We start from the raw sequence: 17,381 nt of genomic DNA, 5'->3' as shown, positions 1-17,381 counted from the left end.
GGAGCTGCCCTGGCTGCTCCCTGCTTGGACAAACACCCGAGGCAAAGGACACCAAAAGGTTATTGATGGCCACCAAAGGGCAACCTTTGTGTTCTCCAAGTGGGAGCACATCCAGGTTGCATCCAGGCTCCCCAGGTCTGTCTTGGCAGCCCACTGCTCTCCTGCCCACGTGGGAGATGCTGTGGTTTGGATTGTGAGCTGGTCATACCGGTCCTGGGACCTGAGCTAAGCACTGAGCCCGACCAGAGCTCTCCCTTGTGCCTGTGTTTTGGAGCAGGGGGGTTTGCCTCCTTAGCACTCTGTGAAATCCCCTTCTCCAGATCTGCCAGCTTTGCAGACCCAAGGCAGACCCTGGGCTTCCCCACAGGCCAAACCTACCAGACCAGTGCCCTGTATCTGTGGTGCTGCCTCTCCCCCAGCCCAGAGCCCTGACTGGAAAGAAGGGGAAGAGCCGTTTCTCACTTCTGGCTGACTTCCTTCTGGCTGCACATCTGCACTGCACTTCTGCCTCCCATCTCCATGGGACTGCACCACAGTCCCCTCGGCAGGTGAACAGAGACAATTTAGTTACAAGTAAAGTCCGCTGTGCTATAGATTTCTTAACACGACACAAACAAACACTAAACGTGACACTCTTGCTTAAAAAAATAACACGCTCAAACTGAGAAGGACAAAAGGATTAAAACCTGTGCACGCGTCAGTCTGAGAAACATCTTAAATGTGGAAAGAGACACCAGAGTAACACATTAGTTTCTGGGATACACTTAGGTATGTATGAAATAGTGACTGGCAGTAGGATTATGCATATACTGGTGCTGATAACAATGTAACAGCTGTAGAGTAAAATATAATCTACAAATAAAAAGATATTGCACAAGAGATGGGCCCAAGCTGTGGCGTGTGTTCCTTTATGGGGGGCTCAGTTTGGGACCACCTCTGAAAACAGAAACACACCCAAACGAAAACGCTGATCATCAAAAACTGAAAACCCAGAGGGACCAGTTCCCTTCAGAGTCTCACCGGAAAAAGTATGGCTACAAAATTGATGGGCTCAGAACAGCCAACCATTTCTCCTGGCCCTCACTCTCCAGGCCATGCAGGGACTGGAATGTTGGCAGCAGAGAGAGAGGGAAGCGTGGGGCTGGAGCTGGCTCCCCACATGGAGAGAGCTTGTCTGGGGGGATGCTGTAAGTCCCAGCCCTGCCAAGCTCTCTCTTTGAGGGATGCTTAGCAAAACATGTTGGCTTTGCCCAGCTGCCAGCCTGTGCTGGGCTGAGAAGGTCTGCTCCCTGCAACTTGCTAAATGGTGATGGGAATAGCTGGAATGATGCAGGAACAGAGTAAGGACAGGAAAGTACCACAAAGTGCAAGACTTGGCTCTTAAAATTGCAGGGCCAAGGGCATATCTCTCTGGAGGGGAGAATGGTACCATTTTGCAAAGAGTCTGGCGTACCTACTTCAAGAAGGAAGAGGGAAGTGGGGTTAGTATCCCATCAGCAGCCAGAACAGGCTTTGATCCAAAGAATATTTGCAATAAATCTTCAAATGCGACAAAATGCCACAGGCATCCAAGTGTAGCTAATGCCCAGCTAATAGAACAGGATACTTGAGTTCCCCCAGAAGGGAGAAGATCTCCTCTTTCAGGACTGTAGAAATTATTTGATCGTGGGAAATTAGTAATTTAATTAGCAATTAAATTGGTACAAGATGGAGTTTAGAAAAGGATTTGTGAAGTAAATAAGCAAATGGCCAAAGGCAAAAGGTGAGAAGGGGTTAATTGATGCCGAAATTTTTGGGCTGGATGGAGGTAGTAAAAGTTGCTCTCTCAGATTGCTCTTGATGCTAGAAGTATTTCATATTTTTATTAGTCAGTCCAGCCCAAAAATAACACTTTTTAAACAAAATTTGCTGATGACCCAATGTCTGGAACAGCAGGGAGTATCTTGGTTAGAAATGCTGGAAGTGTAGAAAGACGTAGGTGCTTAGATTGGTCAGAGGATGACTCCAAACTGTCAGTATGTTGTGGCTGGGAAAAGGCCAACATTACCCAAAGCTACACCAGGCAAGTCAAGACCAGCACAGACCAGAACTATTAATGCCCTATGCGAGGTCTAGATTTGACCTCTCCTGGAGTACTGGATACTTCTGGTCACCTTTGATAGAGAAGGACAAATTAAAAATGGAGCTGGTGCAGACAGGGGCTATTAGGATGATCTGATGTGCCATCCTATGGGCTCAAGTTGCAGTGACACAGATTCTGCCAAGCACCTTACATGTTAGAAAAATAAAGTGGTCTGACCCAAAGGATCTCATAAATTACTGCTTCTCCTCAGTGAGGATCATCTACTGAACTGTGGCCATAGAAGATGGCTCCTTCATCACAAGCAGGAGGAACAGAGCATGGAAAAACAGTTGTCATTCACAGTGTGTTTCCTATGGATGGTGTGGAATCTGACCACATAGGCTGAAAATATACTCTGCTGGCTGCCAATAAAAGTGCTATTTCTTATGTTCACATTTTACCAAGGACATCAGCCCACAAAACACCTACTTCTCTTTTAGCCACATAAATGGCAGCACTGGAATGGTAGACAACATAAAACAGAAGCTGTTTGGTTGGGGATTTCTGGCAGAAGTTTCATATTTTGAAAAAAAAAAAAAATTCGCAGTGGCTCTGAGGTGGCAGAAGCCCAGCAAGATGCTGATTGAATTTCTGATTTTGTAAACCTGCCTGTGCAGTTTCTGTAGGGTGCAGAGCAATATGTGCATGAGTAGGGCAAAGAAAGGGTTAATGGGAGTGGAGGACATGCAGTGAACAGAGCTCTGGGCACAGTCAAAAACTGTGAGAAAAACAGAGAAAAACCTGCTAGTATAAATGGTGTCAGACCTCTGGTTTTGGGGGTCCAGCTTTCATCTCTGCAGAGGTGGGGTTCACAACTGATTTCAAAAGCCTGGTGTTCCTCCTGCTTTGAGTCTCCTTGTTCAAGTGCAGCTGAGAGCACAAGAAGCCCCAGGCCTGCCTGAGAAGTGAGGAAGGAGGTGAGAAGCAGGAGGAAGGTCTCTGCCCGTTTAGTCTTCAAAATTCTTTCCAAGAGGGCGGAATCCTCCCCAGTTTGCCTTGCTCTGCCTGGTTCCCCATGACACTTCACAGCCCTGGCTATGCCTGACCCCCAGAAGGTGGCAGGGCACGAGACAGTTCAGCTCTGACCAAAGAGCTTCCCAGCCTCTCTCCCTCTCTCTCTTCGGAGATGTCCCTGGGTTGGTGTTCTGGCATCCTGATAGTCTTGCTGTGAGTCAGGAAGGAACAATGAGACCTCCCATCCTGAGAAAGGGTGTTCAGGTGAACAGTTTGTCAAAGGTGAGCCCTTGCTTCCCAAAGATAAAGCACAAAGATTCTGCAGCTGGCGTGGTTATATGATTTCCCAGCAGATGAGCTGGGTTTAGTGGCAGTAGATTAATGAATAGCCATATTGCTTCCTTATACTGGCCCTGGCTAGTGGATTAATATAGTTGTTCCCTTTAAATCTTCAATGGAGAATAATTAGCTTAGTGTCCACACAGACAACACAAACGACATCAACTGCCCTCTTTGCTTCTATAACCAAGTCATTGTGAGAGCATTTGGAGTTCCTGGCATCCCATTGGAATCCTGCTGCCATGCTGGGCACAAAAGGGTTCCACAAAAAGGTGTGACAGCCTGTAGGTGGGTGCAGAGCTGTTCCCCGGAGCCGTGGGTACCTGTAGTGCTTGTGATGCTCTATCCCAAAGTCAAGAAAGCTCTGTCAAGAAATGAAAATGGCAATTCAGTACCTCTTAGACACTGGCTGGCCTCTTCAGGACATGGCTGTGTTTGGAGGAGAATCCAATGTACTCCTGACCTCCAGCAGTTGAAGGTTGGTGTTGCAGGTTCTCTACACCCCAGTAATGGGCTCCAGGCAAATCATCTGTCCAAGTGGCATTTCACAGAACCACGGCGTGGCTGGTGCTGAGACCATCAGAGAAGTGCTGGTGCAGAGGAGATGAAACTCATTGCCATGGAGGGGGAAGAGGCTGGAGTATCATCTTAGCAATGCAGAGAGTGGCGTCTCTTGTGGAGATCAAACCTCCATCTTCCACTTGAAAAGATGTTGGTCTGTGAGATGTCTCCCTCCTGCAGTGGTTTGATCACTGAGGAGGATTTGGCAGTGATCTGCAAGGTTTCTGGCACTGAGCCACCTCTTTATAAGGGGTAAGGGGATGGCAACGGGGAAAAGTCTTTAAATCCCCACCCAACACTGGGAGGCAGAGGGGAAGGAGGAATGCTGGGACAGGAGGGGATGTCCTCATGTAGGAGTTTAAAGCATGGCTCTCTGTGGCATGTGGGTCAGCCCCTCAGCTGGCCCCTCCGTAAGGAGATGCAGAGTCAGCCCAGCTCTGACTACAGGAAACTCTCCTCCACTTCTTGGTGTCCTGTGGTTGGCTCCTGGCAGCCTGGCTGTGGGTCGGATTCCTGCTCCTCGTCCTGCCGGAGGCCCAGAGGGCTGTCACAGGATATTGTAGATGATGTGTTGGCCTCGTTCAGCATAGAGCTGAAGGACAAGAAGGAGAGAAAAGTGAGTGTCTTGTCCCAAGTCTCCTGGTGGGAGAGGATTCCCAGCAGCTGAGAAGCATGTCGAGCTCCCAACAGCCCCACTCTATCTGAGTAGCTTTCCACAGGGGAACAGGCCATACCAGCTGGATCTGTTCAGCCCTCAAGCACAGCATACAGCTGGTTAGGTTCTGCACAACATGGTCCTCTGTGTGCCTTCCTCCTTGTGGGTGGGGTCACTTGTCCCCCGGCTGTGCTGGCTGATGTACAGGGATGTGACATGGTGCCCTATCTTAGCTCATGTTCCAGCTCCTCTGGTTCATCTCCATCCCTGTGGGCTCATGTAGGTCACAGCCCCTCAGACGGGGTGACACTGCCCTCCTCCTCTCCCACCGGTCTATCCCTCAGCAGAGCATCTCCCTCCTCTTGAGGCCCCCATTTCAGATTTGGGTAGTCAGGAGAAAGGACAACATTCAGAAGCAATGTTTTTACCTGGCCCGGCTGACGGAGGCCTCTTGAGGGAGCTCACAGGCTGCCTCGGGTTTGGGGTCGGGAAGAGGGATGATATAGTCGTTCTCGCCCCCGTTCTGGTGCACGGCTGTGTAGAGGATGCTGCTGGGGGGGGAGCTGGCAGCCAGCCGGGCGTTGTTCAGCCCAGGAATTGTGGGTCTTGTGCGGACAACAGCGGGGTGGTCACTCTTCATGAACTCTTCATCCACCTGCTGGTACCTCTGCTCTCGCAGGGAAGGTTGACAGAGAAAGAGGAAGGTCTTGTGAGTGTGGAGAATGCACTTGTGTTGTGTTTGCTTTCCCTGCCTGCCAGAGTTTTCTGAGAGGGGCTGGGTTCAGCTACCCTGATGCCACCAAAGATAGGTCATGGATGTTTCCTAAGGAGAGCTCCATGACACTACTTCACAGCTCCAAAATACCAAACAGTTGGAGGCAGCTGATCTCCTGCCAGTTCTGATTTCCGCGGTTGCTGAGACACCAGCTGCCTGTCTGGTGGTGCTGGTTGTCTCCAGCAATGTCCCCAGGATGCCCAAACCACCTTCACTGGCTGTTCCAACTAGTCACAGCACAGTTCTCTGGCATTGCAGCACTGAACACCGGTCTCCAAAGCCTGAGTGAGGGCCCTCACCAAGGCAGCACTCTTCTCAGAGCACTGACCCTCTTCTGTCCCTCCAGCACAGGGTCCTTTGGACATACCTTTCTGTAGCAATCCACCAAGAGGTTTCCCATAAGCACCACGAGCTGTGAGAAGGATGGTCTGATCTCAAACTTCTCCTCCCAGCACTTCTGCATGATATCGTAGCTGACAAGAGGGAAAGGAGAGCACTGGTGAATTGGTAGGTGGGGAAAACAGAGGCAGAAATGCTTCAGTAGTTTGCATAGGGCAGGTCCAGGACAAACAAATTATGGCACTTACATTTCATCAGAGGCGTGAGTGGGTTTGGACATCCTATAGCCACGTTTGATGGCGTTGTAGAACTGTTCATTCATAGGCAGTTCGGGGTATGGAGTCCCTCCTGGGTGTAAAGGGAGAGCAGAAAATCAGACTGGTGGATTGCCTGCCACCCTCATGCCAACGTGCATTTTACACGAAAATTTTCTTCTTAATTTACCTTTTCTGTTTCATTGCACTTCCAAATGGCAATGTCAGCATGGGAAAGAAGGAGACAGGGAATGAAGTGCTACTCTGGCTGGTAAGGTTGGGACTTGGGGATTAGAAATGGATTTTTATTGTCTCTGTGAAGGGATCCTGCTAGCATGTTATCAGACCTACAGACACCACCATGGTCTCCAGGGCACTTACCAAGAGTGAATATCTCCCAAAGGAGAATTCCAAAAGACCACACGTCACTCAGGGTGGTGTAGAGGTTGTTGAAGATGCTTTCTGGAGCCATCCACTTAAGGGGCAAGAAGGTCTAAGGGAGAATAAAAAATGAAGCAAGAAGAGAGTCAGCCACATCTTATTTAAACAGGTAAGAGCCTGACAGCCAATTACAAGGAAAAAAGACCCTTCAGAGCTGCCTGTCAGCCCAACACATTTGTTGACATCTGCTGTCAGCCAGTTCTCGGAGGGACCAGTTGCCTCTTTCTTTGTGCAGAATGGACCCAGCAGGCAGGAGGAAAGAGTGGGTGTGCTACATCCATTTCCATCACAACCTGCCGTGATTAATGCACACACGTCACTGTGTGCATTCCCAGCTCTTGAGGAGGCCACTGACTTGCACAACATGACCAAAGACTCCTGAAGAAAGTCCAGGCCTATCTGGGTTTTGGAAACCTGAGACCAGGCTGGAGAGGGACAAGGGATAACTAGAAAAGAGCCAAAGGATATATCCAGCTTTTTTCTGTTCTTACTTACTCAGAGTGATACATAAAAAGAGACTTCACTTGACCAGCTTGTATGCAGCACTGGCTGTGCTGTTCCTGGGATTTGCTTGCACAATGAATACCAAAATAATCTCCAGGAAGGATTGCAAAGGGGCTCAGTTTCATTTCCCATTTTGGACAGCAAAGAAGCTGTGCCCAGGCTGGACCAAAAACCTCAGCTGCTCTACAGGAGGGACTCCCTGCCCAGGCTCTGAGTGCCTGTCTGACAGCACATGCAAATGGGAGAAGGCACGAGAGAAGTTAAGTAGTTCACAGATTAGATAGAGACTGGAGTTTAAGGGGCCTGGCTCCACTCTCAGCATCCCCCAGCCTCAGTTTCTCTGGGAATTATGTGGCCTGCTTTGCTTGGGGTTGCAGATTCCCAAATGCCTCAGGGCTGGAGTGGATGTGCTGTTGTTGAAGTCACAGGGGAGGTTCTGGAGAAGCTCAATTACAGCCCCATCTTCTCCTGCCTCGAAAGATTGGAGACAACTCTCTGGAAAGTAGCTGTTTGCAGGAAGACACTTCCTCCTACCCTGTGGTCTAGTGGTTAGAGCAGAATCCTGTGAACCTCTTCCCAGAGTGGCCAGTGACTCACTGCAGCCCTGAGACAGTGCCTAACCTTGCTTTCCTCCTGCCTGCAGCTCAGGACCACACTCAGTGCCAGCAGGGAAGGGATGCAGCACTGTTGCCAGTGATGGGGACAGTGTACAGGGGACAATCCCTGGTTTTGCTACTGCTGCTGCTCAGGTTCTTCTGTAAGGAGCCAGGAGATGTGGGCATGCACCTCTGCTATTCCACAGTGTGCAGAGCATGTGAGATGCAGGATGGTTGGCTGTTGACACCATCTCCCAGAAGTCCTGCCCTGTCACCACCTCTGGGCACAAGGATGGACAGGGGGACAGCTCACAGGGGGATCATGTAGCAGGTGCCAGGCCCAGAGCCCAGGGAAGAAGGGGCTTGCATGGCTCCTGGTACTCACGCTGCCTTTGGAGATATAGTTGGAATCCCTCATGATGTCCCTTGCCAGACCAAAGTCACAGATCTTCACCAGCTTCCCCTCACAGATGAGGACGTTCCTGGCAGCCAGGTCCCGGTGCACGCACTGTAGGGGGAGAGAGGGCACTGTCACTGCAAGAGGTCCCCAGACAGCCCGAGGAAGCAGCCCAGCTCCAGCACTAGCCCATTCCTGGGGCTGCGGGCACAGCAGTCACCTCACATAATTTCAGGCATCTCCTCCACCTCTGGGGACAGTCATGGTTCAACCACTAGCAGAGCTACCACATTTTCACTGCTTGCCTGGACTGCTGCCCCCGTGAGAGCAACAGACATACAGATCTGGCAAGGGGAATCTGAACAACCCAGCAGAGAGGGGATTGCCAGGGACTGACCAAGCAAGGGGGCTTGGTGGGCTGACAAGGAGGGGATGTCTTCATATCTGTTTGGATAATCCAACCCAGCAGTCTGAAGATATCAGAGTTACACCAGCCTAGCTTGTGCCTCCTGGTATGCCACCATGTTAGAAGTTTCTGTATGAACAGCCCCGAGGTTTCCTCCACAGGGGAGCACTGACTATGCTCTTTTAGGGATTAAACTGTCTGGCTGGAGGCAGAGAGTCAGGAATTTCTCTCCACATGTCATTGATGCCTTCTCTTACCCCTGCCCTGTGTGATGCTTCACACGATCCAGCTATACTACTGCCTGCCCTGGGCTAAGCCAGACCTTAGGAAATCCCAGAGCTTAGTCCTCTATGGTGGCTTAATTTCCACCAAACAAGCACTTCTGATGAGTTCTGGGGTGCTCAGAACATGTGGTGCAATAGGGATGTCCAGTAAGAGTAGATAGCCTGCTGCAGAGTGCCTTGACTGTAGCACAGGGAGACTATCACTGTTTGGTCATCCCAGTAAATAGGGATGATATAATGCCACAGCTGTGCTGAACGTGTCTCGGGAGGAGCACAGAGTCAGGGAATTTGAGGTCTGAAGCTCAATGTGAGCCAGGGCAAGCTGTCACATGCAAATATAGTCATGCTGATCCCCAGAGCTGTGTTTCCAAAGGAAGTGGTCAGCAGCTCTTCAATTGCACGGCCAGTTCTCCTAGGAGGAGTTTGGCATGGACAGAGGGACAGCGAGCAGAGCTCGCTGGACATGGCAGAGCACTGTTGGCCTCCACCACAGCAGGCACCACAGACCAGCCAGCATACGTACATTTTTGGAAGCCAGGAACTCCATCCCATTGGCCACCTGGAAGCTGAAGCCCACCAAATCCATGTAGCTGAGGAGCGGAGACTCGTTTATCAGTGTCACCCGGTCCGTCCTTTCAGGAGCTGGAGAGCAAGCAGAGATGGATGTTGGTGTTACCCAGCACACTGGTGCCAGTGGAAGGACACACTGGGGATTGCTCTGCCTCCAGCAACAAAGGGGCAGAGCCAGGAGCTCTCATTGTGAGGGCATCTGCCACCACTGCTGGACTAATCCCAGAGGTATTCAGCACCCAAAGCACCTCTCCCTCCGGCTGTGGCCAAGCTGTTACCTGAGGGGGAATAGCTGTCCAGCTCATACGGGGTGCCATAGTTAGAGGACTCGATGTCAGCATACTTGACTTCACCCTTCATGTCAGACATGGGCACATAGTCCAGGGAGTCATCCTTGCTCATGTCCATGTAGCCCCCGTCACTCTCGACAGACATGGAGAGGTGACTGTGTGGGGAAGCAAAGAGGCCATTCAGATCCAGAGGAGGAGACACAAGGGATGGGGGCAATGATTTGTGAGCCCTCAACCCCAGCACCGAAATGCCCCACACAGGAGGGAAAGAAGCACGGATGCAAAGATGTTGCAAATGGCACTGGAGAACTCCTACCACCTAACACACAGTGTCCTCAGTGCTGGCTTTAAACATCCCCAGATGTCCTTGTCCACAGGCTGAACCTTCTCATGCTCACCTTCCCTGATGGACCATAGCCTTGGCTCAGCACAAAAGTTTGGCACTGGGTAGGGCAGAAAGGTGAACCAGGGCCACGCAGGTCCAAAGGTGCCCCCAGGGCAGGAGGGTGGGCAGGCAAAACCCTCCACCTTGTCTGTGCACATTCCCAGGCTGGCCAGGACTGCATGGAGAAGGCTGACCTGAGTCAGCAGGATATAACCCTCTGTCCACAGCTAAATCTTCTCAGTTTGGATCAGCACCTCTCCCATGGGTGAGCAACAACTGCATCTGGGAAGCAGCACTTTGAGGCCTTCCAGATGCAGGTGCTGGGCAAGGGAAACCTGCAGCATGGCCAGAGCTGTGGGGCACATGCCCACAGGCTGGGGGGACTGTGCTTAGTGCTCAGGAGGATCTCAGCTGCCTTCAAGCAGGAAAGGCAGGGGGGAGCTGTAACACTGCTCTGTTTTACTATTGTTTTGGTGTGTTGGAAGGAAATGCTGCTTTCTAACTTCCCATGGGACTATTTCTCTGCGCTGTTTGTGCCTGCACCCCTTACAGCTGGCAACCAGATGAAGGACCCTTTCCTTGTGGCTCCTCTTGTGCAACTGCCCTCCTTCTAACACTTCTCTCTTGGGCTTGGTAGCAGCACAAACTGCCCTGAAAATGCAGAGTAGAGGTCTTCAGTGGTTGAGACATGCTGGGAAACCCTGTGTCTCTGTACTCAATGCATAGCTATAGCTATGCCAATAAAGTTCACGATGCGAGGGAATATTCCCAACTGGCATGGAGCAGGCAGCATGTGTGCTAGAAAACTCAGACTCCAGGACACACAGTTTGCCTCTGCTAACTGCCCTCTGCCAGGAGCTGTTTGGAGGTGGTTGGTTAGCATGTGAGCTGGTCTGACAAGGCAACAGAGCAGCCAGTTGTGTCCCAGTGCTGGGACAGTGTGGATTTCACTGGTCTGGACAAAATGTAGGTATCCTTTCTGGTAGTGGCAGCCTCCCTCATTTACGGGGTCAAAGTGGGGTAGGCACCAGGGCAGAGGAGGGTACTGCTTTGCAGGTACCTGTGCACGTGGTCCTCCTTGGGGGTGTTCCCGTACAGCTCTGCCTCTCGCCGTGCCTTCTCTCCATAGGACTGCAGGAAGGTGTGCTTGTTGCGGTGCAGGTAGTCCACCAGGTCCCCATAGCGGCAGTACTCGGTGATGATATAGATGGGTCCTGGAGGGAGGGAGAGAGCACCAGTGTCAGCCCTGCTTTGGCCACCACAGCAGTGAATTTCATCCCACAGGGACATTACCAGAGTGCAGGATGCCTAGGCAGGGCCAGGGGGAAATGCCACCTTTCTGGTACTGAGTATTTTTGGCCTTTGAAATTTGTCTATGTGGAGGGAGGTGGGGGCTAACTGACACACACCTTCTCAGTTTCAATCAGGTTGGAAGAAAGGCATTTGGAGCCCCACAAGGCTTTCTTAGGGGAAGGGTGAATCGTTATGAACCAGAAAACAGGAATTATTCTGTCTGAGGACAGTTCTCCTCGGCACAGCCCAGGACAGCAGGAAGAGGAGACAGGGTGCTCAGGGTTCATCTACCTCCTTTAGTGCAGGCCCCCAGCAAGTTGACAATGTTGAGGTGAGGTCCCAGGTGGCTCATGATCTTCAGCTCAGACATGAGGGCTTGTTTCTCGCTGCTCCGGGCTGTGGCTGTTGGGGAGAGCTGGTGTGAGCGGCAGGGCAAGGAGGGAAGTGCACGGCACAGTTTGGTCTTGTGGCTTTTGGATGGGGGAAAGGGATGGTGGGGGGACAACTCACACTTGAGCATTTTGACTGCCACCTTCATGGTGGACTGTGAATGGCTCAGGCCATGGGCTGTTGCCTCCACCACGCGACCGAAGGCACCAGAGCCGAGAGTGCGTCCTGCAAGGAAACAGCACGGAGATGAAGGTGGCAGTGGTTCTCAAGGAGAGGTGAAGAGAGGAGCTTGGAAAAGACAAGGCCCCTCTCTGAAACCACACCAGTCTTGCTGCAGTTCGTCCTGGTGGGCATGGACATGGCCATGAGCTGTGATGTTTGGGGTTGGGGCTGTTTTCCATAACTGCCAGCTGCAAGAAAGGGTAGCCAGGAATAATGCAGTGTTGCATGCCAAAGCCTAGCTGGCCTCCCACTGTGGTCCCAGATGGTCCCCCTGTTCAAGGACCACATCGTATCTCCAGGGATCTCTGTGTCTATTCTGAGTTGGTCTCTTTCAGAGATCCTAAACCAAAACTCATTACCCCCAGACAGCCAGGGCCCAGGAGTCCATCAGTGGGACCTGCAGAGCCTTTACCTAACACCAGCTTGTCCCTGGGCACCTCCCAGGTGGAGTCGTAGGGGAGCTGCATGGGATCCACATAGATGTACTCGTGCCCATCGGAGCTGACTGACTCAATCACCTTCCAGCGGATTTCATAACGAGGTTTCTGGAAAAGGGAGCAAAGGGGAAAGAGACACCTGAGAGGCTGAGGGTCAGAGAAGCCATGGGGGTTGTTGGTGGGCTTTGTGAGGGAATGTTTGATCCCTGCAGCCATTGCCTCATTTCCCATGTAGTCTGGAGATGCCAGGGGCATGCAGGCACTGATGGAGGCCCATGGCCCCTGGCACGGCTGGGACATCATCAGGGCCAACCACTCTAACATGTGGGTACCACTGTGCCAGCCTGGGAACACTCTCTTCTTTTACCTTCTGCCACAGGACGATCAGGATGATGAGGGAGATGACAGTGAGGACCAGCAAGGCCAGGATGACAGAGATGATGACCACCTTGAATGGCAAGGCTATAATGGAAACAGGGACAGCAGTCAGACTCCTCCATCCCTGCATGTCCTGAGGAAAGGACAGGACAGCAACACAGAGGTGTCCCCACATCCTTTGCCTTCTCTCCCTCTGGTCACTGCTCCCTTTCTGTTACATTCTTTCCCCCAAGATCTTGACCCTGAGCTCTCCTCTGTGTGGGGACTGTCTCTGTCCTCTCCTCCTGGGCAGACTTGCCCAGCACTCCCAGGGCCAGCCCCTCAGGGATGATGGAGCCACGGGTTGTTACCACCTGTTGAAGGGCCTGCTGCAGGAGGGGTTCGGCCATGGGAGGGTGTAAGGAGCTAGAGGGGCTGGTTTGCCTGGGGGAGAGCTGGCAGCCCTGGGACCAGGCTTAGACCATCCTTCCTCATATTTGGGATGTTCAGCACACAGATGTTCAAGTCCCTGGCACCATCTAGTGACTCGTGGGCTGATAACAAGACACCCAGGACCTGCTCAGGTCTGTTGTCTTGCCTCCCTGGAGAGATGACCCTGCCAGTGGCGGGAAGAGGATGTCCATGGCCAGTGGACATAAGGGCTCCAGACTTCCCCTGGAACACCCTTTTCTGCTCAAACCAAAGGAGGCTTCATTTTGGTCAGAAACACCCAGGTTTTCTCCCTCTGAGGGCTGCAGTCCTGGCTCCCAGCACCTCCAGGTCGGAGCCACAGAGAGAAAAGCCCAGCTCCCCACCCCTGGCTCAAACACCTCCTTCAGCCCTCACCATGTGGGACCAGAGTGATGTCCTGGGAGTTGGTGCCCAGGAAGTTCTGCACGGTGCACCTCAGGAGCATGGGCTCGTCCACCCTGTGCAGCTGCAGGGTGCTGTTCACGCGGAAGACCTGCCGCTCCGCGTGGTACGTGGCGTTGGTCTGCAGCCCGATCTCGGCGGACTCGTTCCCCAGCAGCCGGGTGGGCTGGCCCTTGGTGCTGCACCTGGTCCAGGGGAGGATAAAGGCACCTGAGAGGCAGCTGGGACCATGCCCAGGTATGTGGCCAGCAGGATACAATTAAGTGATATTCTATTATTCTAATAAATGCAAGAATCCAGCTGTTCCCTTGGGATCCGTTGCTCCACTCACCATTTAATGTCGCTGCAAGTAGACCAGCTGATCTCTGGCTGGGGCATGCCTTCAGCAGAGCATGTCACAGTCTGCTCCCCACTGCTGGCACTGCTGTTCTCCTTGAGATCCACCACTCTGGCTGGCACTGAAACCAAAAGACAGTGGTGGGAATTAATCCTCCTTTCTGACTGCAGGATGAGAGGGTGAAGTGATTCTACCAGGGAATGTGACTCTACTGCATCCCTGCCATAGCCTAGGGATGAGGTAGGACTCATCACATCAATTGTGGTTTATTTCTGAAAGCTAACAGTAAAAAGAGAAAGTTTTGAGGGTGTTGTGGAGAAGATCTGCACCATCTAGCCTGCTTGGAAAGCACAGGTGAGTGTGAGGAAAGTCCTGGACATCAGAGCTGTGCAGTCATCTCTACATCTACTGCCTTGGGCCAGGGCATGAAGGTCGAGCTGTTGATGTCTGTGCTATCTCCCTGTCCCCCTTGCTCTGAGACAAAGTGTGAGATATTTCAAACGAGCATGTTTCTTGCTGGAATGCTCTTACTTTAACCAAAACCACTTTGGAGCTGTAGCCATAGGAATAAGGGCTTCAGCCTGAGGGTTCTGCAGCAAAGGACGGTGCCACCACCTGAGATTGCTCCCACACTCCTCAGCCCTGCATCTCCATGCCAGTCCTCACCATTTATCTGCAGGTGGAAGGACAGCTCCTGCTCATCATCCTCATTGAAAGCCCGGATGGTGTAAAATCCTCCTTCTTCCTGCTTCACCCGCACCAGCACCAGAGCTGTCTGGTACCTGGGGAGACACAGTCCCAGAGTGATGGGTGTGGGAAGGTACCTGGGGACTGATATTGCCTGGAGGCAACCAGCTCCCACCCACCTGAGGCATGCTCGAAATCCACCCATGGAGAAGCATTCAACCACCGTGCCCAACCAGCAATTTGGAGGTTACTTTGTGAAATATCCCCTCCCTGCACCCTGGCAAGAAATGATGGGCTCCAACCTGGTTTCTGAGAGGTTCCTGCTGGTGATGGTGAACTCACTGCTGCTCTCCATGGTCAGTGTCTTGTTGTTCTTCAGCCACACAATGCTGGGTTGGGGATAGGCCTCCACCTCCACCTGGATGGTACGGCTCTTGTGGACCTCAGCGTACACCGTGCTGGGCAGGTGGGTGTGGAAACGCACAAAGCCACGCTCTGAGAGGGGGCAAGAGGGATAAGGGGGATCAGATCGAGGAACAACCCCTCTCAATCCCTTTGGACAAACACGGATCTGGAACAAAACTCTCTGAACACCCAGAAGTGGTGGGGCAGCTCCAGATCCATCCCTCAAGGCTTCAGGCTTGTGTCCGAGGTGAGTGCAGTTGCAGAGCCACATTGGAGCAGAGGGGCTCACACGGCAGCAGCATGTGGCTGCTTTCTTGGGAGATAAAAGGGATGGGGCAGGTTCCCTCAAATTACACAAAAGAGGACAGATGCAGATGGGAGATGACAATATGTCTTCACATCACCTTGGCACTGCCCAGTGCAGAAGAGCTCTTACCCATACCCTCAAGTGCCTTAAAGGGTCACAAAAGCCATGGTGGGAGATTTGGGATGTTTTGAAGCCAAGAAGTGGGCAGGGGTGACACGGGGTGAGGATTTGCTCTTTGCCGTGGTTACTTAGAGCAGAGGTGGGGAGGGGAGAGTGTGCAGAGGGGAGAGGGGGTCACTGGGACACCCTGCCTGGACGCCCACATGGTTTGCTGGCTTTGGGCGCGTGGGCAGCAACGCACCGATCACTTGGACTGTGATGTCTTTCCGGTCTGTTTTCTCATGGTAGCCCTCGGAGACATTGCAGACATAGGTCCCACTGTCCTCCACCTCTGCATTCTGGATGATGAGGATGGAGCGGATCTCGTGGGTGGATCCAGGCAGGAAGTCGGTCACTGGCTCCACAGCCTTCCCTGCCTGCACAATGGGACAGGAGACATGGTCTGAGGAGGGAAGAGCATGTTCTGCCACTGGAGCTATAAAGCTGGGCTGACAGGGAGAGATCAGGAAGGGGTAGAGTACCCCAGTCTGGCTGCCACAGGGACAGGGAACATGCACAGATGAGAGGCCATTGAGACAGCCTTAATCCAAGGATATCCCCATCAAACCTCCCTACACAGCAGTAGCATCATCCCACATGGGGATCCTGCCATGGGATATTGATGAGTGATTGCCATGGGACATCTGGGCAAAGGCTGGAGCTGCTGCATGGATCCTGTGGGTCTGGAGCACTCACTTGCTTGCGGGGATAATCCCAGTTGAAGTTGACCAGCTCGTTGCCGCTCACGGTGCACAGCACGGTGACGTTTTCTCCCTGACGCACTATGGTCTGCACTGCGCTGATGGAGACGTTCACGGATGACACTGTGGGAAAGGTGGAAGAAAGACAGGACTAAATCCAGCCTCCAAACTGATCAGGGCCATCACTGAGGAGGCAGAGGGAGATTTTTGGTGTCCCCTGCCATTGGGCTGAAGCAACAGCCACAGCAGGCACACAGCTGTGCTAAGACAATGGCAGCCCACCCTGGATCCTGTAGACGTAGAAGGTGTCTGAATCCACCTCCTGGTCATCCACAAATGTCCGGCAGAAATAGGTCTTATCCTCAAAGAAGCCTTTAAATCCTTGTTGTGGATCATAAGCAGCTGGGATGGGGTTCTCCACCTTCTTCTCATAGAGGGTCACCTGCATCCGTGGGTTGGTCACACGGCACGGGATGACAGCCTCTGTGTAGCCCGTGATGAAGATGAAAACCTCTTCAGAGGTGACCGCAGGGAGGAAGACTAGTGAGGGATCTGTGGGAGAGAGGGAATACTGGTTACAGAAACCTGCTTGAAGCTTAACCAGGACTGCTCTCTGCTCCTCCTGGAATGTTCCAAAACAGGGCCTTGTCTCCACACTAGTGGGATGCTTCTTCCCATACGCCCCATGGCAAAGTACACCTGTATGCTGTGGGCTTGTCAAACCTCTCCTGAAAGGGTGAGAGAGACCCAGAACCACCTTTGTCCCCCACCACTTGTCCCAGCACACCACACATGGGTCTCTCCAAGAGCTGGCATACCAGAGACATGCCACAGCCAGAGAGACCTGCCATAAGGGCTCTCCTGCAACTGGTAGAGGGATTTTGGAGGCCAGGTGCTTGGACACAGAATAAGACAATAATTCAAAACCCTCTTTCTCCTGGTTGCTAAACCCTGTGGAAATGCAGAGACAAGGGTGCGCTGTTCCCTACCTGGAACATAGATGTACAGGGATTTCCTCTCCGCCGGCTCTGGAGCCTGCTCAGGGCTGTAGGTGCACGTGTACTCCCCAGTGTGATGGCCTGTCACGTTCCTGAGAGTGAGGTTGCTGACAAAAACACCATCCCTGTGCTCCAGTGAGGCAGAGAGGGGCTGACCCTCCCGTTCCCAGACCAGTGCTCCGTCCCCGTAGCACAAGAGGGAGAAGGTGCTGTGGAGGCCGAGTTCAAGCTCAGTGTCTGTGGGTTCGATGTGCAGCCTGCTGCCCCTGGACGTCACCTCCAGCAGACCTGAGAGAGGAGGGAGATGAGACCAAATTGGATTCCTCTGAAATCCAAGCAGAAG

General features: G+C 52.5%; 1 protein-coding gene across 2 annotated transcripts in view; it reads right to left on the bottom strand.

Annotated features, from left to right (window-relative positions):
- Positions 1-17,381, bottom strand: part of PDGFRB (platelet derived growth factor receptor beta) — a 31,900-nt gene continuing 14,519 nt past the window's right edge. For both annotated transcript variants that reach the window (XM_027682748.1, XM_027682750.1), the window contains 21 exons: positions 17,030-17,326; positions 16,323-16,592; positions 16,036-16,163; positions 15,542-15,716; positions 14,771-14,963; positions 14,448-14,563; positions 13,776-13,902; positions 13,418-13,629; positions 12,582-12,676; positions 12,190-12,322; positions 11,676-11,780; positions 11,457-11,567; positions 10,933-11,086; positions 9,476-9,642; positions 9,151-9,269; positions 7,926-8,048; positions 6,381-6,492; positions 5,994-6,093; positions 5,774-5,879; positions 5,060-5,298; positions 1-4,568 (listed from right to left, as the gene is read on the bottom strand). In XM_027682748.1, the coding sequence (XP_027538549.1) occupies positions 4,418-4,568; positions 5,060-5,298; positions 5,774-5,879; positions 5,994-6,093; positions 6,381-6,492; positions 7,926-8,048; positions 9,151-9,269; positions 9,476-9,642; positions 10,933-11,086; positions 11,457-11,567; positions 11,676-11,780; positions 12,190-12,322; positions 12,582-12,676; positions 13,418-13,629; positions 13,776-13,902; positions 14,448-14,563; positions 14,771-14,963; positions 15,542-15,716; positions 16,036-16,163; positions 16,323-16,592; positions 17,030-17,326 (3,233 nt within the window). In that variant the 3' untranslated portion in view covers positions 1-4,417. The remainder of the gene's footprint in view (positions 4,569-5,059; positions 5,299-5,773; positions 5,880-5,993; positions 6,094-6,380; positions 6,493-7,925; positions 8,049-9,150; positions 9,270-9,475; positions 9,643-10,932; positions 11,087-11,456; positions 11,568-11,675; positions 11,781-12,189; positions 12,323-12,581; positions 12,677-13,417; positions 13,630-13,775; positions 13,903-14,447; positions 14,564-14,770; positions 14,964-15,541; positions 15,717-16,035; positions 16,164-16,322; positions 16,593-17,029; positions 17,327-17,381) is intronic.

This window comes from Neopelma chrysocephalum, unplaced genomic scaffold, assembly GCF_003984885.1.
Source record: "Neopelma chrysocephalum unplaced genomic scaffold, ASM398488v2 Primary Assembly neopelma1_63, whole genome shotgun sequence".
Taxonomy (NCBI): domain Eukaryota; kingdom Metazoa; phylum Chordata; class Aves; order Passeriformes; family Pipridae; genus Neopelma; species Neopelma chrysocephalum.
The sequence above is the reverse complement of the archived record's forward strand: the minus strand, read 5'-3'. Positions and strand labels throughout refer to the sequence as shown.